Genomic DNA, 21,902 nt, shown 5'->3' on the forward strand with positions numbered 1-21,902 from the left:
TTAGACAAGAGAGGAAGGAACACTTCTCAATTCATTTTATTGTTTATTCATTTATTTATTTATTAAAGATCTTTTAATTAAAAAATTTTTAATGTTTATTTTTTTTTAAGAAAAAAATTTTTTTTAACGTTTATTTATTTTTGAGACAGAGAGAGACAGAGCATGAATGGGGGAGGGTCAGAGAGAGGGAGACACAGAATCTGAAACAGGCTCCAGGCTCTGAGCTGTCAGCACAGAGCCTGACGCGGGACTTGAACTCATGGACCACGAGATCATGACCTGAGCTGAAGTTGGCCGCTTAACCGACTAAGCCACCCAGGCGCCCCTTAATGTTTATTTTTGAGAGAGAAAGAGAGACAGAGATAGAGCATAGGTGGGGGAGGGGCAGAGAGAGCAAAGGAGACACAGAATCTGAAACAGGCTCCAGGCTCCAGGCTGTTATCACAGAACCTGATGCGGGGCTTGAACTAACGAACCATGAGATCATGACCTGAGCCGAAGCAGATGCTTAACCAACTGAGCCACCCAGGTACCCCTTAAAGACTTTATTTTTTAGTAATCTCTATACCCCATGTTGGGCTCGAACTTACAACCCAGAGATTAAGAGTTGCATGCTCTTCTGACTGTGTCAGCTATCTGCCCCTTAATTCATTTTATGAAGCCAGTTTTACCCTAACACAAATGACAAAGATACTACAAGGTAAATTACAGACAAAAATTCTCATGGACTTATGCATAAAATTTGCTTTTAACTTTTATTTGCTTGAAATATTAATAAATCAAATCTAGAAATAGGATCTTACAACAGTACCAAGAGAGGTTTATCCTTGGAACTCAAGGATGGTTCACTAATTTAAAATCCCTGTAATTCACCGTATTAACAAAAATAAAGAAGAAAAGACATATTATCATATCCATAGATGGATAATTCAACATTTGGTAATTCAACATCCATTCATGATAAAAACTCTCAGCAAACTGGGGCTAGAAAGAAAGTTCTTTAATCTGACTACGGGGCATTGATAAAAAATCTATAGTTAATATCACCCTTAAAGGTAAGAGAATGAGTTCTTTCCCTGTAAGATTGGAAATAAGGCAAAAACATCAGCTCTTACTACTTCTGTTTAGCACTGTGTTGAAGGTCCTAGCCAGTACCTTAAGGCAAGAGGGAAAAAAAAAAGGGAAAGTAAAACTGTTTCTATTTATAGATGAACAACTCTGCAGAAAATACTAAGCAATCTAATAAAAAGCTACTAAAATTAATAAGTGAATTTAGCAAGTTTGTAGGATACAATATCAATTTATAAAAATTACTATATTTCATTAAGAAATATGCTCGCACTGAACTGGTATTATTTTTTAATATTTCACCAACTTTGTAGGTGAAAATTGGCATTGCACTATTTGTAGGGTTTTGTTTTTTGTTTTTGTTTTTAACAATAGTGAAATCAAGCCATTTAAAAATATATATATTGGTCATTTGTATTTCCTCTTCTGTGAATTGCTTTTTTTTTTTTTTTTTTTGCTTATTTTTCCATTTGCCACATCCCATGGTTATCTTTTTCTCACTGGTTTCTAAAAATTCTTTGTATATTAAGTTACAGATCTTGCCAAATGACTCCACAGAGCTGACATGAGGAACAACTTTTCTATTTGGGAAGACATGTGTAAGGCTACCTACCTCTGTGCACATAGCCTCCTAACAAGCTCCTATAAGTCCCTGCCCTTTTTGTTCCTTCAAACTCCCACCAGCCTCCCACTGAAGAGGGCCAACAAAAGGGGAATGGGATGATTTGTGCCAACAGAATCTCCACCTGGACCCTCTCCTTGGAGGGACTGAGTGGGGCATCAGTCACATTAAGGTGCAAATCAGTGCTGGTGTTTGAAGTGCAGGTTGAGAGCTTTAAGAGTTGGGTATCACTTTATTCACTCCCAGTGCTGGGGCCTCTGGAATTATCTGAATACACAGATCACTGCCATCAGCCTAAGTCAGATATCATTTGACTACTTCCTGCCTTCAGCTTCAGTGGGTAGTAAAGGGCTGTGAAAAGTCACTAATGGCAGCAAGCAAGGTCTGTGTGGGCAGTGGCTGAAAATCAAGGCAACATAGCTTAGGATACTATGCATGTCACAAATAAGTTTTTCATCAATTGCTATTTGCCTTTTAATTTAAATGGTCTTTTAATGATGGGGTGCCGGGTGGCTCAGTCAGTTAAGCATCCGACTTCGGCTCAGGTCATGATCTCACAGCTTGTGAGTTTGAGCCCCGTGTCAGGCTCTGTGCTGGAGCCTGCTTTAGATTCTGTGTCTCCCTCTCTCTCTGCCTCTCCCCAGTTTACGCTCTGTCTCTCTCTCTCCCTCAAAAATAAATAAATGTTAAAAAATTTTTAAAATGTTTTAATGAAAATTTAACTTTATGATGTTTGACAGAAACTTTACATTGCATTTAATCAAAACTTTCAATTTTTAGCTTTGGATATCTTCCATTTCTTTCAGGTTTAAGTTAATTCTTTTCATGCCAATTTTTTAAACAGTTGACTTTTTACAGTTAACCCCTTGATCCATCTGAAATATATTTTGAGGTATGGTATCAGGAAAGAATAACAGTGATTCCCCGCCCCCCCCCCCCCCCCGCCAAATAGCCAATAATCCCAGCATTATTTATCCAAAGATTAAAAAAAAAATACTTTGAAGTAACTTTACACTTCTAAGAAGTTTCTCTCATATACCCTTAATTCAGTTTCCCTTGCTGGATTCACCTACTTGATTAATTGGATTTACTTGGACATTTCAAGACTTCCTTATTGTCTGTGAAAGTGTGGTTGTGTCTGTAATTTACAATACTTAAGCTTGAAACACTGATGACAAAAGTCATAAAATAGTGTTAAGGGCTATGTGAGGCTTTCTTTTTTTTTTTTTTTTTTCTTAATTTCTTTTTTTTTTAATTTATTTTTTAATATATGAAATTTATTGTCAAATTGGTTTCCATACAACACCCAGTGCTCATCCCAAAAGGTGCCCTCCTCAATACCCATCACCCACCCTCCCCTCCCTCCCACCCCCCATCAACCCTCAGTTTGTTCTCAGTTTTTAACAGTCTCTTATGCTTTGGCTCTCTCCCACTCTAACCTCTTTTTTTTTTTTCCTTCCCCTCCCCCACGGGTTTCTGTTACGTTTCTCAGGATCCACATAAGAGTGAAACCATATGGTATCTGTCTTTCTCTGTATGGCTTATTTCACTTAGCATCACACTCTCCAGTTCCATCCACGTTGCTACAAAAGGCCATATTTCATTCTTTCTCATTGCCACGTAGTACTCCACTGTGTATATAAACCACAATTTCTTTATCCATTCATCAGTTGATGGACATTTAGGCTCTTTCCATAATTTGGCTATTGTTGAGAGTGCTGCTATAAACATTGGGGTACAAGTGCCCCTATGCATCAGTACTCCTGTATCCCTTGGATAAATTCCTAGCAGTGCTATTGCTGGGTCATAGGGTAGGTCTATTTTTAATTTTCTGAGGAACCTCCACACTGCTTTCCAGAGCGGCTGCACCAATTTGCATTCCCACCAACAGTGCAAGAGGGTTCTCGTTTCTCCACATCCTCTCCAGCATCTATAGTCTTCTGATTTCTTCATTTTGGCCACTCTGACTGGCGTGAGGTGATATCTGAGTGTTCTTTTGATTTGTATATGTGAGGCTTTCATTACTAGAATGAAATTTGAATTTGACATTAAGTCTGCTGACTTGATCAGGAAATCTTCTATAACTTCAATTTTTTCCTTAGAATCAGCCTATTACAGATACCATACAAGTACATGGACAATGCTCATGACCAGTGTGGTCATTGTTGGAACAATCAACTATCAAGCACTTGCTTCTTCTAGATGTGGGCATTATAGGTAAGAACCTGGGCTTTACTACTGGGACTCAAAAAATGCTAACACAATCTTAAATCCTTTGTAAGATGATCTATAGTATAAACATATAAATCAAGTTTGAATGAGCAGAAAGTTAAATAACAAAATCTAAAATTATGGAAAGATCAAAATAAACTGTCAACTCTGGAAAAATAACTTTCTCAGTTTTAAATAGAAGAAATCATAAAGGAAAAGGAGAGATTTAAATGTAATTATGTTTCTACACAATGGAAAATTAAAGTAAGCAAAGCAATAGTGAGAGAAATACGACAGATATTACAGATATAAAAAAATTTCATGAGAACTCCACTTTTTAATTTTACTTTATTTCATTTTATTAAAAGTTTTTTTTAATGTTCACTTATTTTTGAGAGAGAGACAGAGCATGAGTGGGGAAGGGGCAGAAAGGGAGAGATACAGAATCTGAAGTAATCTCCAGGCTCTGAGGGGTCAGAACAGAGCCCGACGTGGGGCTCGAACTCACAGACTACAAGATCATGACCTGATCTGAAGCTGGGTGCTTAACCAACTGAGCCACCCAGGCGCCCCTTACTTTATTTCATTTGAGAGAGAGAGAGAGAGAGCGAGAGTGCTAGCAAGCATGTGAGCAGGGTAGAGGGGCAGATGGAGGTTAGAGAGGGGAAAGAGGGGAGAGAGAGAGAGAGAATATCTTAAGTAGACTCCACATTCAGTTTAGAGCACGATGAGGGGCTCTATCCCGTGACCCTGAGATCATGCCCTGAGCTGAAATCAAGAGTCAGATGCTCAACCGAGCCACCCAGGCATGCCCTAGGACTCTGATTTTTAAAAAATAATGTTTGATAGAAATATTGACAAAACATGAAAGAACCAATTTACACAAAAAGAAAATTAAATGTTGAAATGTTCATTCTTGTAAATTATAGTAAAAAGTGTAAAGTAGAAAATGTATTATTTTTTAAACTAATTCCCCATTATGTCATGATTATAGCAGACTTCTATATTGCTGGTAACATTGTAAAGTGAGTACATACAACACTTAAAAACAAAAAACAAAAAACAAAAACAGAAAACAAATGGCCATATGCGGGAACAGCCATAAGGATTTCTTTTGGCCAAATAATATTACTCCTATTGAGGCAGTTATATGCACAGAATTATTCATCATAGCACTTTTTATGATGAGAACAATTGACATACCTAATCTCTGGGGAACAGTCTAATCATTATGACATAGCATTATAGAGTCTTACGATGCCATTAAAATTATAACAATGAATATGTATAGAATGTTGCATGATTATATAATAAAAATGACTGCAACTCTAAACTATATATATGTGAAAGGTAATCTGAAAATCAACAGAGTCAAAATGTAGGGATTACTGTTGATTTAAAATTTTTCTCGGGGTGCCTGGGTGGCTTGGTTGGTTACATGTCCAACTTCAGCTCAGATCATGATCTCGAGGTTTGTGGGTTTGAACCCCGCATTGGGCTCTGTGCTGACAGCTCAGAGCCTGGAGCCTGCTTCGGATTCTATGTCTTCCTCTCTCTCTCTGCCCCTCCCTTGCTCATGCTCTGTCTCTCTCTAAAATAAACAAACACTAAAAAAAAAAAAATTTTTTTAAGTTTTTGTTCAAATTTATGAAACTTGATATGTTATTTCATTTTTAAAGTTTATTTATTTTGAGAGAAACAGAGACAGCATGAGTGGGGGAGGGGCAGAGAGCAGGAGAGACAGAGAACCCCTAAGCAGGGTCCATACTATCAGCGTGGAGCCCCACAAAGGGCTCAAACTCATGAAAGCGTTAAGATCATGACCTGAGCTGAAACCAAGAGTCGGACATTCAACTGACTGAGCCACCCAGGTGCCCCTTTTCACATTTAAGTTTTAATCTTTTTCATGTTAAAAAAATATGTAAATCCCTTGAGATGCTAGGATATATTCCCAGCCCCTCCTCTCTGTATCTGTGTCCAATCAAAAAGGAATCCTACTAGGGACTTGCTGGCCTTCAGACCTATTCAGTGTGTTCCTAAATAACTGTATTTGGGAATCTGACTTCCTTCATCACCTGACTAGGTCTATTTGTAACCCTTATACCATTTTAAAACTGAAAGTGGCTTTGGAGATGAGGTAGTGAAATCCACCTATGCTGCCCCAGCTCTATCTTGAGCGGTCTCTGCTTCCCTCTCTGCTCCACCCACACTGGGTTTCTCTCCTTCCTTACAACACGTTATACTCTCCCCCAGCTCTTGACCTCTGTAGCTCCTCTTTCCTCAAGTGTTCCCTCCTCCCTCAACTCTTATTTATTGTTTGTTTATTTTTCAATAAAGCCATCCCCAAAATCTTGGATTAGGATAAGGCCCTTGGTATATGCTCCAAAGGCACTACTACTTTTTCCAATATATTTTGTATTTATTGTAATTATTTATTTATTGATAATCATGTATAAAGTATGTTTTCCTGCTCTAGATTAAAGCCCCATGAAGACAGGGATATCTATTTTGTTCATTAATCCTCTCCAGTGCCTGATAGGTAAGAAATCCTCACATTTGCTGATGAATCAAGCAAATAAAAAAATTAATAAAATAAAAATCTAAAAATCCTAAGTAAAATATTAGCATATTGAATTTAGTGATATTTTTAAAAAAATACATAACATTTAAGTATGGTTTATTCTAGGAAGTAAAGGGTAGTTTATTATTGGAAAGTTTATTATATAATTCTTACATTAATGTATCAAAGTAGATCAATTATCTCCATAGACAGGAAAAGGAATTAGATAAAATTCAACACATCTCCCAACTAAAAAAAAATACCTCTTAGTGAACTAGAAAAAGGATGCTTCAACATGATAAATATTTAAAACTAACATTGTACCTAATAGTAAAACCCTGAAGACAAGGATACCTCTTACCACCATTAGCATGCAACACTATTCTAAAAACATTAGCCAGTGCAGTAAGGCTAGAAACAAGATTCAGAAAATGACAGTTATATGTAGATTATGACTGCCTATCTGAAAAACCTAAGATTAAATGAAAAATTTTAGTAAGCAAATTTAGTAAGGTGGCCAGTTACAAAATACATGAACACATATTATAAAAGCAATACATTTAAAACAATGCAGTATTAGCCTAAGAATAGACAGATCAATGGAACAGATTAGAAAGTGTGGGAAGAGATTTAATATTTTTGCCATATAAGAAATTACTAAGAAACTGACCATTGAAGAAGCACGGGTTATTTAATTAATTGCATTGGGATATTATAGACAAATAGATTCCAACATGAAACTATGAATTAAAATAATATTTTATAATTTCATAGTATTTCCTTTTATTTCTTAAGGGAAGATAGTGACTGTTTTCTTTTCCATGGTTTCCATTTGCCCTGACACCCCCATGCAGGTCTTACCGGCATTGTGATCTGGATGGGTTGCCGTTCTCCACTCTTGGTTGGGGCCACACCTTCCGTGTCATATGTGCCTGTGTAAACAATTCGGTCACCATCAGGCTCTTTAGACTTCAGCTCCAATGGGACAAGCACACCACCAATGGAAATGTTCCTGCAATGGACAGAGGTTAACTATATATGGTAGGAATTAGCTTAGGTACCCCATCCTGGTCTGGACCACACCCTAGGCAGGAATCCTACTGGGTTTGGCTAAAGGAGACATTCTGGTGTTGTAGAAAGTTCTGAAAAGTCAGGAGTCTTGAGTTCTCCAACTAACCAGTCACGTGACCCTAGACCAACTACTTAAACTCTCTGGACTCACCTCAGTATTCTCATCCAGAACACTTGTACAAGGCTGAGTCAGACTCCATCAGTCCTCCTCTATAGTTTGTCATTTGTGGGGCTATGAAAAACTTACCTATACCCAGCCCCATTCCCAACCCTGGAACTTAGAATTCAACTGGTTGGGTGTGGTCTGGGCACTGGTAAATTTATCTTAAGGTTCTCTAGGTGATTCTAACATGCAGGTAGGGTTGAGAAACACTGAACTAGTTATTTCATGATTTTTTTCTGTTCCAACAATCAGAGGTCCCATGATTTGGGCTACTCAAAGCCAGCCACAGAATCAGGAATTCTCACTGACATCATTCCTTTGTGTTAAGGTAGTGATTCTCAAGGTATGTTCCTAGACCAGCAGTGTCAGCATCGCCTGCCTAAAACAAAATTTTAAGCTCTACCCTTAGACATAGCAAACTGGAAACTAGGGTGGGGCTCAGCCATCTGTGTTTTAATAAACATTTTAGATGATTCTGACAGACACTCAAGTTTAAGAACTACTAGGTTAGGGCAGTAAAAAAAAAAAAAAAAGACTTGATAAAATTAAAGTATAAATAGAAAAAATAGTTGTCATTAACACATTCATTTTAGATTAGTTAAAAAAAAAATAGAGAACCACCTTGAAGAAAACGTGTTATAGAACAGATAACTTGGGAGAAGAGGTTGCCAGGAAAGATGGGAAAGGAAGCCTGGATCATATGGGGATGCACAGAACTCTGGGAAATGAAAGTAACCAGTGCATGTAGCTGTGGGGGACAGTGACAAGTAGATGGGCCAGAGCACCAGAAACAAACCAGTTTTGTTCTAGGTCCCTGAATTAGGGCCTGATACCTAGAACGCCAATACAAGTTTATTGAATTTAATGACTACAGATGACACTTCAGCTATACAAGGTATCTGGTGGATTCAAAACCCTTCCCCGCCCTGCAAGCTCAGCACATGGTAGATACAGTGTAAGCTGGTTTATTTCCCCTTTCCATATTAAACTTCACACCATGCTTTAAGTGGAAGCTGAGAGGTAACGGACTCCATCCCTAGATACTTCCCCATAAGCTACTGCACCATTCTATACTGAAGAAGTCTACTGGGTGAACCAAACTGTGGTAGCAGGGGAGAGATAATCCCTGCCACAAATAAACCAAGAAACATCCTTTTGTGGCAGGGAGGTTGCTAATCCCAGGCACCATCACCAGGATGAACAAACAAATCAGGAGAAAATGAAAAACACCTGGCAAGGAAAACCGGGAAACTAGGCCCAAGCAGAGGAGGCTGAGCTCGGATTTATGGCTGCTACTCCAGCCCCAAGGTCTCCAGTCACATAAGGGCTGATGGTGGAGTAGGGTGCATCCCTTAGGGAACCCCAATAATCATCCCATCCCCGCCTTTACACCTCATTCCTCAGCCCTTCTCGCTCCTTAGCTTCGCGGTTGGCTGAATCCGGCGAGTCGACAGGGCTGGGATTGCGGTAGGTGAACCACCCGGGATGCCTCGGGGTCCGCGCCGAGGGCTGGGCAGAAGGGATGAAAAATTTGCAAGAAAACAAACCCTCGGCCCAACCCTGGCTTCCTGACGCTGTTTTAAACATCCCTCCCCGCAATGGGTGGAAGGAAGCGTGAATAGGGAAAGTCAAGCATAAAACAGAGGAGGGGACCAAAAAGAGCAGGGAACTGATGACCTCTTTCCCCCACCCTTGGGCCCGCTGGGCGCGACGCGAGGCCAGAGGGACTGGGGAGAGGCTCAGGCTGTCCCGGGGGCCTCAGTCCTCCGCGCGGACCCCTAGCGGGGCCGGGCAGCCGCGGTGCGCGCGCTTACTCACTCGACCTGCAGCGTGGTGGGCTTAATCTTCACCTCCACCTTGTAGGAGGAGCCGGTGAGCAGCTTGATGGTGCGGTTCTGGCCGAAGCGCTGCCCGTCCACCTTGAAGAAGACCGGGCCGTCGTTGGGCTGGATGCGCAGCGCGATGGAGAGGCGCACGAGACCCGGCAGGTCCCCCATGGCTGGGTGCGGGACCGGCGCGGAGGCTCCGGGGGGCGGAGGACTGCGCGGGCTGCGACCGAGCGGCTGGAGCGTGGGGGGCGGAGAGGAAGCACGGGGCGGGAGAGGGTGGTGGCGGAGGGGAGGCTGCAGCTAAGAGCCCGCGCCGTCGCGGCCGTTCGCCCTGGGTTTTGAGAAGCAGCTCCTGAGGCCGTGGCCTCCCGCCCCACTCGGCGAGGAAGAGCGCCCGGGAGATAGCTCCGAGGCCCCGAGCTGCCCCATCCCCCGCTCCGGTGCTGCGCCCTCCGCGCACTGATGGGTTCGCTCCAGCCGGCAGGCCCGGGACAGATCCGCGCAGCTGGGGGCGAGAGAGTTAATCCTGTTTACGCACCACAATCCCCTTCAGCTGGGGAAGAGGACATTTAGGCTCCTCCTAGAGCCACGCGGAGCGGGCGGAGAAGAGGATTGGGGAGGAGGAGGTACTGGGGCGCTGGGGTTGAGCGACACTACACCAAGGACCGTAATCTGGATACCACTTCGGTCGACTGAGAGCTGTGGACACCATTGCTGGCGAATCGGGGCCCCAGCCAGGCAGGAGGAGGCTGAGAGGCGAAAAGGAGACGGGAAGCGGGGCAGGAAACCGCTAGCCAGTGATTTAGATGTCAGGAAATATGAGTCCTTCCAAAGCTTGGGGGCAATGGCCGAGGGAAGGCGCAATTCCATCTAATGTGACCTGCAAACTAAACTGGATTAGAAATGTGCGCAAGAAAAAAAAACAAAAAAAAAACAAACAAAAAAAAACAACCAATACATATTCAGGGAACTCCACCTTCTTGTAGATGTGTATTTCTATTATGTATATCTTTTTCTCAAGGATGACACGGTGTAATGAGTCGCGTATATTTACATAAATCTTGAAAAATGAGCTAATAACCCTTGTGACAATGGCCAAGAGGGGGAATTGGTCACAAGATTATTGGCAGGGCACCCCTTGCGACAAGGCAGAATTTAGATTTCCTATTGAGCGAGATTGGAGCGTCTCCATGGGAGAAGTCGGTTGACAGCTCATGATTTGGGAAGCAAGAGGAGACCAAGGGTATTAGGGCTGTACTGGAAATGGCTTCGCAAAACGGGAGGAAGCACCTGCTTCAGCACCACCTGGGTGGATAGTACCAGAGCCACTGAGCACACCTGGGGAATGGAGAAGTTGGTGAGGACGAATGGGAAGGGAGAGGTCTGTGCGGTAGTTTTTGTTCAACCAGGTTAGTATTGCTTTTCTTTAGAAATAACATCATCTCAGAAGTGATTTGTTTCCTACATTAAAGCTACATCAGCTTTAACTCTCATTTCGCAGTTGTTTGCCGTATTCCCTACACTACTCTTGAATAATATTAAATTCTGTCAGGCTGCAGAGTTTTGTGTGATTGTTCACTTCTCTACATTGATAAGTTTGTTGACCACACCAAAGTTGTTGACATTAAATAAAATCCCTTTAAAAACTTGATACATATGTTCCTTACATAAAATGTACTTTGGTTCCCCAATAAGATTTGGGGGCAGGAGCTCTTCTTCAGATCACCCAATAATGTCTACCATAGTGTCTTCTGCAAGAATTAAATATTTGCTAGTTTAACCAAGTTGTTCAGACTTCACTAGAAGGGAGGGAATGAAGCTGGAGGGATTGACTTGAAAATGTTCCTTGGCAGCAGAGGCAGTTTATGTAGTAGTTAAGCCCAGAAACCCTACAGTCAGACTTGTTAAAATCCTCACTCTATCACCTTGCCAGCTGTGTGACCTTGGGCAAATTTCATAACCTCTTGGAAACGGTTTTCTCATTTGCAAAAGGGGTAGAGGAAGAAAACGTTATCTCTCTGATAGGGTTGTTGTAATAATCAAATGAGATGATGCACATTCCAGTGCCTGACTCTAATATTAGCAATTAATATTAAGTGGAAATACAAATGGTCAATAAACATATGTCAGGATGCTTAGTCATTTCTAGTAGAAAAGCCAGGGGAATGCAAACTAGGTCAGTAATATCAAACTTTTTTGTTTGTCTATCAGTTTAAAGACTTAAAATTCAGTGATAGTAAGGAGGTAGGGAAATCAGCACTGTCATAACCTGGTGGAAGAATATAACTGCTACAACCTTTTATTGGAAGTAATTTAATGAATTTATTAAAAGTTAAACTGTAAATGGGGCTCCTGCCTGGCTCAGGTAGAACATGCAACTTTCGATCTTGGGGTTGTGAGTTTGAGCTCCACGTTGGGTGTAGAGATTACTTAAAAAATAAATAAAAAATCTAAAAGATTTTGTTAAAGTTAAACCATGTATGTATGTATGTATGTATGTACGTACGTACATTGCTGGGTCAGCAATCCTACTTTTAAAAACCAATTCTTCAGAAAAAATAAAATCATCATTACATTGGATATATGTAGTTTGGCTGTTAATTGCATCATTGATTGTAAAAATCAAAACAAAGCATAAACTGAATGTCAACCAATAAATAAATTATTATATACCCATGCTATATAATTTGTGCCACTGTTAATATAATAAATTATATGTTGTATTAGCAAACACATATGCTAAAACTGTTATTGATAAAAGTGGGGTCAGTACACGATGGCAAACTGTGGCAGGCCAAGGGCAAACACTTTTGTTTTGTTCTTTGCTGTAACCTAGAATGCATAGAACAGTGCCTGGCACATAGTAGGGGCTCCGTAAATATTTGTTGCATTGAATTTCTGTCCTTGTTTTAAACATGTTCTTATGTAAATTCTCCCATATCTTGAAAAGTAGTTAGGCCCATATGATTTATCTGAAGTAATGTAAACTGAAAAAAAAAAAATCTAATTGCAAGTAATATCTATAGGATGATAGTATTACAAAACACTAAAAAAAAATTGAAACCATATAAATGTGTATCTGTTTTTATTAGTCCTTTAAAAAAGAGTTAGAAGGTACACAACAAGCGTAATGTTGGTTACTCTGGTGGATAGGGACTGGAAAGAGGGTGATACTCTTTTGGAATTATTTTAAAGTCATTTTGGAAATTTTAGTTTTCCTCTACTTTTTGTTCAGCAATGCCACAGTCTCAAGTCAACTTCCACCTGGGTGTTGAAAAGAGTATTGGATGTGGAGTAAGATGACTCCAGTTTGAATGATGGCTCAGCCACTAATTAGTGGCTTTATGCAAAGCGCTTAAGATCTTTGCATTTCAATTGTCATTATGTGTAAAATGGGAATTAAAATATGTCCTTCCCAACACAATGAGAATTAAATGAGAAAATGGAAAACATCTGAAAAAAATAAATTACTTTTCAAATATGAGGTGTTACAGATGCTGGGCAAAATGCATTAGGAATAACATTTTCAGAATGATAAAATGCAACTTCTTAAAATGGAATTAGTAAATGTAAAAGTAACTGGAAATTTTCTTATTTTTAACACAAAGGTGCAAAGAGTATGAGAATAGAGTCTAATGGATCTGTGTTTGTATCCCAGCTCTGCTGATTATGTGCTAGTAACCTTGAACAAGCCAAGCTACTTAACCTCTCAGAACCCTAGGTTTTTCATTTGTTCAATGATAATGGTAACATATATGATGCTCATAGAACCCAATGAGGTTATATAAAACAAGCAAGAGTATCAGATACATATAGATACTTAATAAATTGTAGCTATTTTTATTTGAAAAAAATATTTTTTTCATGTTTATTTTGAGAGAGAGAAAGACAGAGAGACAGAGCACAAGCAGGGAAGGGGCAGAGAGAGAGGGAGACACAGAATCTGAAGCAGGCTCCAGGCTCTCAGCACAGAGCCCGTCGCAGGGCTCGAACTCACAAATCGCAAGATCATGACCTGAGCCTAAGTCAGATGCTTAACCAACTGAGCCATCCAGGCACCCCCCCCCCCCAAATATTTTTAAGGTCTCTGGTGTTACTATCTCAAATTGATGACTTTAAACATTGTCTATCAACAGGGCAACCATTATTATATTCTTTTGGAAATTGGTAAATTTAGCCTGAGTGAATGGTGGGCTTGACAGAGGAACCAGGCTAGCAACTTTCCATGTTCACTGTTTCAGTCTCTGTGTTAAATTCATAATAGGCTTCAAAAAGCAATCAGCATTATGACATAAGACATAGCTCTGTGTGTGTGTGTGTGTGTGTGTGTGTGTATACATATACATATACATATACATATACATATACATATACATATACATAAAATCCAATCCCAGCATGCTTAGCTACTTTCTTTTTCATTCAATCTATGTTCAGTTTTTAACACCTGCAGGAGCTCTTTCTTCCTTCCTTTTTTTAAAAAACATTAGTATCAGTAATTTATGATGTGCCAGACTCCTCTCTCCTGCTCAGACTGACTTAGTGGCAAAGATTTTAACTAGTTTACTGTCTATTTTATTAAGACTCCCTCTCTGAGTTTCATTTCCTAGACTTGAAGGCACAGCCATTCTCCCAGACCATTTCTGAAGAATGCAGGTCCTACTTTATGCCCAAAGGATTTTGTAGCCATGGTGATGAGCAACAGGCCTACTGTTTGTCTGCTAGACTCTTGGGGGAATCTGGTTACCTTCTCATGCAGTTAGTGTGCAGACTCTGGCTCAGTGATGGTGATCCTAATATCAGTTCTTGCTTGCATTTGTTCTGGATCAATTTAGCATAAGAATTGACATCCAAATAAAACTTTTGTTAATTCCTGCCATGGGTGTAATCTGAAGAACAGTACTCACTTTTTGTTCACAAAATAAATATCCAATTAAAATTAGATTTCATAGAGATACGAACCTTTTAAAAACAATTGTGATTAAAATATGCATAATATAGGGGCACCTGGGTGGCTCAGTTGGTTGGGTGTCTGACTTCGGCTCAGGTCATGATCTCACTGCTCTTGGGTTCGAGCCCAGTGTCCAGCTCTGTGCTGACAGCTCGGAGCCTGGAGCCTGGAGCCTGGAGCCTGCTTAGGATTCTGTGTCTCCCTCTCTCTCTGCCCCTCCCATGCTCGTGCTCTGTCTCTCTCTGTCTCTCAATAATGAATAAATGTTAAAAAAGTTTAAAACATATGCATAATATAAAATTGACCATTTTAACCAGTTTTAAGAGTGTACACTTCTGTGGCATTAAGTACATTCATCATTGTGGAACCGTCACCAACATTCATCTCCAGAATGGTTTCATTGTCCCCAACTCAAACTCTGCCTGGGTGAGACACTAAGTTCCCATTCTCCCCTCCCCGCCAAACTCCTGGAATGCTATTTCACTGCATCTCTGCATTCCTTGTTCTGTCTTTGTATTCAGACCCCTGATCAAATGTTAGCTCACTAGAGAGGTCTAAATTTAGCCCCCATGCCATCCCCCTATTTTATTTTATTTTCAGAACATTTAGCATCTCGAGTTATAAAATATACATTTACTTGTCCACTTGTACATTGTTTCCTCCACCAGCATATAAAAACCTTTAGGGCAAAGATTCTATCCTGTTTACAACCTTCTTCCCAGTACCTAGAACTGAACCTAGCAAATAATAGGTGCTTAATATTTGTTGAATGAATCAATGAATGACAGTTTTTCAGAATTATTTGTAATTAACCCATCCACCAAGGCCTAAGTCAAGTCTTGCCTTCTTCCTAAAGCTGTTACTGACTAGCCCAGCCCTCACCAATACTCACTGCTCTTCAAGTCCCAGAGCAATCACAATATAGTCAACTGACAGCTAATTGGAATATTGGGGGCAATGGCAGACTGCAAGAGGAGAAAATGGACATGGATAACCCAAGTTTGTAGTGACTGGTAGTGTGCATTCTGTTTCATGTCGGGGGTGGGGGGGTGGTTTCAGGCATCTGAGCATGCAGGCATGTGAATGCATGAGGGAAAGAGAGGTAGATTCAGGAAGTGGGAAATATCCCACTTCTAATTTTCCTTACTTAATTCTATGAAAATAAAATTAGTCAAAATCTAGTGCAAAATGAATATGATATTTAGAGTACGCTTAATATTTTAGAGCAATAGTTTTTCTTTATAGGTTCCTTTCTAAAGGTGAAAGTTTTTGACCAAAAATTGGTCCAGTATTCTTCTTTATTCTCAAATAATACAATGAAGCCCATGAAATCTGAGTTTATCATCGAGCAAACTGTCTTTTTAGACATCTACACATTCTTCCCATAGGCTGAAGTATTGATCACAATTTTATTTTTACTCTCTGCTTCCCTCCTCTACCGTTCTCCATCCTCACACTGAACAACCTCATGTAGCTGTCATTTCTCAGTGTTTACAAATGAGGTTCCATGTATTATATTCAAGCCATTGGTCATTTCTATTTTCTTCAATATGTCCTCTGAAAAATTCATGGCATTGTATTAATATGGTTACCCAAGAAAAAGACAGTAAAGCTATCTTTTGTTCTTAGGCTGCAAAATTTTTCGTTCGATGCAGAACAAACCAGAGCAGGACATTCACTGAGTCTCCTGTGATAGGTTCAGATTATTGTCACATTTTCTCTTCCCATAGGAGCACTTTAAAAAAGTGACCCCTTCCTGTTTTCACTCTGTTAAATGCAAGTGATAAGGATAGGGACAGTTTAATTTTTCCCCCTCTTCCCATTTTTCCATTTGTTCAAATATTTTGAAATTTTCTTCAATGTTAGGATGCTGACATTTTGACTACTAAGGTTATGTGAAGAATACTTAAACTTTTGGATGTTCAACAAGAGAGTAGAGCTTGGATTTCCACAGAAAAATGGCAGAATGTCTGGCTGTGGCAAAATATTATACATTGTATCTGTTTGGTGAGGGTATTAGTGGTTAGCATATGATAATAAATTATAGATTTTTTTAACATGCAAGTGTGGCAATTGTAATAATTTTTTTCACAAATGGAATATTGGGTTTTAAATGCTCTTTAGCTAAAACCCACTTAATATACCACCAGATAATTGATTCCTATAATAACTATATTTATGTATTGTCTTACATAGGTCTCTAATTAATTTTACATGTCTTATGATACAGTCAGACCATAATTTCCTATTCTTTTATTTACACCATGACACATAGCACAGTTGAATTAGGATTAATTTGCAAGTGATTACAAGTAAAGGTACTCAATTCTAACCAGCTTAGGTAAAGTCTGTCTGGGTATTTTATGAAAAGAAAAGGATAGTACAGAGGAGAGGAAGTATTAGCTGGACCTCAGGAATAACTAGAAATAGAAACTTTAAAACAAATGGTTGGAGGGGCGCCTGGGTGGCTTGGTCAGTTAAGCGTCTGACTTCAGCTCAGGTCATGATCTCACGGTCCGTGAGTTCAAGCCCCGCGTCGGGCTCTGTGCTGACAGCTCAGAGCCTGGAGCCTGTTTCAGATTCTGTGTCTCCCTCTCTCTCTGCTCCTCACCTGTTCATGCTCTGTCTCTCTCTGTCTCAAAAATAAATAAACGTTAAAAAAAAACAAAAAACAAAAAACAAATGGTTGGAGAGAAGAATCATTTCCCAAAAGAAGGGGGTGCCTTTTCCCAAAGAAAGACCAGTGAAGGTGCTGGTCAAGCAAAAGAAAAAATAAAAACAAAAATAAATGATGGAGGAGGAATCTGAGCTGAGATGGTCCAAGTCTGGTGCCTGAAGTCCGAGCACAGTGCCTGGCAAGCCCATCACCACTGATAACCCTTGTCAACCCATGGCATTAGACCCCGTCTAATTTTGTTGAAGACGTAGCTATGGAGTTCAAAGACCAGATGGGAATTTTAATGATCTTTTGCAGTTTATTCTACCTTTAGAGTTCTCTGATTAATGAAGAAACAAATTGAGTAAGGGAAGTTAGAACAACAGGATATTTCCCTCTTCTTGCACCCTGTCTTATCCTCATGTACTCACAGGCCCACATGCTCAGGTGCCTGAAACCACCTCACACGGAAACGGAATGCACAGTACCAGTCACTTTCTAAAGGTATAGAAGGTGTTTGCATACATTAAGAAATTGTCATACCCTGAAATCACAAAATACAATGAGATGAATTCTTGGTAATGATGACTGGTCTGGCTCCAAGCTTGTGTCAGGATCATGTGACTGGCTTGGCAGAGGGAGTATTATTATATTTTTTGCTTTTCCTGCCTTATGTTTTACAAAGCGTCATCTTGAATAATCACAGGGCCATTAATACTGATGGATGAGAGTGGAATAGATTGTGCATGATAAGGAGAATCAGGTGACTGAAAAACAGCACAACTCTCAAAGACAGAACTGTCACTTAGAGTGCAATATACTGTCAAAAGAAACTGGAAAGTGTGAGTAGGGAGAGATGAGGAATCACATAAGTAGGTCAGGAAGCAGCAACTTAACTTTTATTATTTTTTTCTTGAGAGGGAAAAATACTATTAAACTACTAGATTCGGAAAGTCCAACCAGTGTTTTATGGAAAATACTGTGCAGGGAATTTTCCCCCTCTTGTTTTACTAGTTCCATATGTGACACACAGACATTCCAAAGGCTAGAGTTAAGTCTCAATTTCAGGGAGTGTCTGAGTACAGCGGGGTTCATGGACTGGGCGCCCAGACAAGGGATTGGGTTTTGAGTCAGAGCGGAGGGGTCTTGAGAGCAGCACTACGTGAATGGTTAGTGTCAGGAACCCAACAGATCTCTGTCAAACACAGGCACTGCTTTACTTATCTAGGGAGACATAAAAAAATCACCCCAAAACTTAGCAGCTGGAAACAGTACACATATATCACCTTATAGTTTCTGGGGGATCGAGTGCCCAGGAGGGTTTTGCTGGGTGATTTTGGTGCAGAGTCTCTCATGAGGTTTCATTTAAGCTGTTAGGTGAGGTTGCAGGCTGTGTTTCTAAATTAACTCACATGGGTGTGATGGGGAGGCCTCTGTTTCTCTCTGACCATTGGCTGGAGGGTTCAATTTCTTGCAGTGTGGGCCTCGCCCACAACATGGCAGATTCTGAGAGCGAGAGAGAGTAAGAGTGAGAAAGAAAGCAGAAATCATAGTCTTTATAACTTCATCTTGGAGGTGACATACCATTACTTATATCATATGCTATTGTCACATGGAAGGGAACACACAAGGGCTGACTGCCAGGAAGTGGATATCACTGGAGGCCAACTTGGAGCTAGGCACCACAGGTACAAAAGCATTTATTAAGACTGTTCTGCCTAGGAAATGTTAAATCTGAAATCTTTCCAATAATGAAGCCCAAAAGTATGTACGCGTTTTTGTTTGAGCAAATAGCATTTAAAAAATGATTTATTTATTTTGAGAGAGAGAGAGTGCAAGTGGGAAAGGGGCAGAGAGAGGGAGAGACAGAATCCCAAGCAGGCTCTGTGATATCAGTGCAGAGCCCAACACGGGGCTCAAACTCATGAACCAAACTGTGAGATCATGACCTGAGCTGAAATAAAGAGTTGGATGCTTAACCGACAGAGACACCCAGGTGCCCGTGAACAAATTGCGTTTTTAAGGGGTGTGATCACTATGCTACAAACATGTAAAACATGGATCAGCAAATAGCCCTTGGGTCAAATTTGACTCTGCCTATTTTTGTATAGACTGTGAACTAAGAATGGTTTTACATTTTTACGTGATTGGGAAAAAAAAGAAAAAGAATAATTGTATTTAATGATGTGAAAATTACATGAATTCAAATTTTAAATATATATTCCTATATATATAGAGAGAGAGAGAAAGAGAGAGAGAGAGGGAGGGAGGGAGGGAGAGAACCACTAGAACCTTTCATTTGATATAGAAAAGTATAATATTGTAGGCAATGTTTCCCAAATGTATTCTGACTGCCACAACCCTTTCCTCAAAACTAATATTAATATCACTGAGTGCACTAGTGTTCCATAAATGGGTGTTCCCATAAGTATTGAGAAATACTGCGTTAGATATACACCTGGAGACATCGCCTGTTAGGTCTCATGTGTTGAGGGTGTAGAACAGATTCACACCATCTACCTTTAATTTTTATTTTATTTTTTATTTTCTTATTTTTAAATGTTATTTATTTGTTTTGAGAAAGAGTGAGAGCGAGAGAGCCTGAGTGAGGCAGAGGGGCATAGGGAGAGAGAGAGAAAATCTTAAGCATGCCTAGTGTGGAGTCTGATGCAGGGCTTGATCTCGCAACTGTGACCTCGTGACCTGAGCTGAAATCGAGTTGCATGCTTAACTGACTGAGCCACCCAGACACCCCCTCTACAATTACTTTTTAAAATAAGCAGAATCAACTTTAGTTTTGCTCTAATTGTGTGTAATGTACTTAGGAGGTTGATGCTCAGTGTGGACTCCCTCTTCTCTCTCCTCCAGATGGCTCAGCCACCTTTGGTGGGACAAGAGGCAGAAAGGACATGGAGGCAGCAGGCAGCCACACTCCTTAGCAGCTGATGCCTGCTCAGGAAATCCACTAGGAGAATGAGAATCAGTCCCTGGTTTCTTTCTCACAGCAGCGGCATTAGGTGTGGGGCAACATAAATTCATTAACACTTGGCTGTGACCACACAGGAAAGAGAGAAAACAAGCGGCACAGTGCTTTGAAAGACTTCCTTCTATCCACCCTGATTTTATGTTGACAGAGCCACCCTGAACTCATTTGCACTGGCTATCTGGCTCTGCTCCAGTCCACGCAATCTTAGTGGGATTGTTGAATACAGTGCTCCACGCTGGCCAACACTCAGTTAAAAAAAAAAAAGTAGTTTGGAGATGAGTCAGCCAATGGCCACGTCCTAAGGAGACTGTCTGTGATTTCTGTTGCTGGGGGCTGAGAGCCACCAACGTTACTGTAATTCTGAGGCCTGGACGTTTGTTCTACTTGAATTATGGGAGTTCTCTAGTATCCTTCTAACAAATAGATTTTTACTGTTTAAGTAAGTGATTGGGGAATTTGCCACCCCAAATAGGCCACTTTGGCATAATGATTAATTTGAACTGAAGGCAGCTGACAAGAGCCGATACATGGAAAGCTCTCTGTCCTCTCCCTATTTGCCTAAAAAGCAGGACATAAATTTGTAAATATGTAACCCCTTCCTGTCTCTATCAGGAAGGTCAAGAGTTAATTACTGGGACTACTCTAGAAACTTACCAACCAACAGATGGGACCCAAGGAATCTACAAATCTCAACAAACCTTGCTGAAAATTGTTGTTCTTTTCTAAGGTGCTATACACACCTAAGTTCTAATCACATCTTTAAGTTACTAGCCACTGGGTACTCCATGTGGTAGTGTGATGTATCTGTTTGTTTTCTCTTGTTAATGTGTCTTTTGTCATTCTATTTGGCAGGGCTCCAGACAAGGAATGTAGGATCAGTAGAAGAAAAAGAAAAATTTCCTCCCCCACAGAAGTCAAGAGTCAGTTTTCCTATCTCTTAAGGAAATAACAATAGAATTGGGGTGGGGGTGGGGGTGGGAAAGGTATAATCAGAGAACGTATACTAAGGTTTTAATAGTAACAGAGTTTCCCCCCATATTTCTTGACTATATTTCCTACAGTGAATAATGAATACGTATTACTTTTATGATATGAAGTCAAAGGGTAATCAAGTTATTTTTGCAAACACAATCAGAGACAGAATGGGACCTGGGATGCACTGGTTACCACAACTAAGCCCTTAGTTTAGATCTGATTTTTTCTGGAAGGTAAGGGAAAAAGTTGAGACAGGAAGCATATGGGTTATTCAGTCTGATAAAAAGAAGCAAACATATTTTTCTAAAGAGACAAGGTTTTTCCTGGCACTGAATATAAGGAGAAATTTTTTATATGTGTGGGTTCTTATTTAAGGTACACTGAGTAATTTAGTATCTTGAAGTGTGGTTTTGCAAAAGACAGACTGTTCTTCAAGTAGATTATTTTATACTAGTATGTGCTATAAACTAAGAGACAGACATCAAATCTTAACAGTGAAGACATTTCTGCAACAGGCCAAAATAATAAAATCAAGGTAAGTTTAATTGTCCAGATACTACCTGATGTAGGTGACAGACCCTAGCTCTCACTCTTACCAACCTCAGAGTCAAATTTAGAATTGCATTACTTCATCCAAAGTAGATCCAAATCACATTACTTTTAACAATGGATATGTTTGTGGTTAATTTATGATTCACATTCTTCACCAAACAGTGGAAACTTAATAAAACTCATTCAGTAGAGTTTGTTACTCTTCTACAGTTACCTTTCTCTTCTCCAAATCACTGCAATTCCTCTGTGAGGTCCAGA

General features: G+C 40.1%; 1 protein-coding gene across 1 annotated transcript in view; it reads right to left on the minus strand.

Annotated features, from left to right (window-relative positions):
• Nucleotides 1–10,018, minus strand: part of CNRIP1 (cannabinoid receptor interacting protein 1) — a 19,121-nt gene extending 9,103 nt beyond the window's left edge. The window contains exons 1-2 of the mRNA XM_042979767.1: nucleotides 9,514–10,018; nucleotides 7,323–7,473 (exon numbers count right to left, since the gene is read on the minus strand). Coding sequence (XP_042835701.1) covers nucleotides 7,323–7,473; nucleotides 9,514–9,692 — 330 coding nt within the window. The 5' untranslated portion in view covers nucleotides 9,693–10,018. The remainder of the gene's footprint in view (nucleotides 1–7,322; nucleotides 7,474–9,513) is intronic.
• Between the last annotated feature and the right edge of the window lie 11,884 nt (nucleotides 10,019–21,902).

The sequence above is a fragment of the Panthera tigris genome, chromosome A3 (assembly GCF_018350195.1).
Source record: "Panthera tigris isolate Pti1 chromosome A3, P.tigris_Pti1_mat1.1, whole genome shotgun sequence".
NCBI lineage: Eukaryota > Metazoa > Chordata > Mammalia > Carnivora > Felidae > Panthera > Panthera tigris.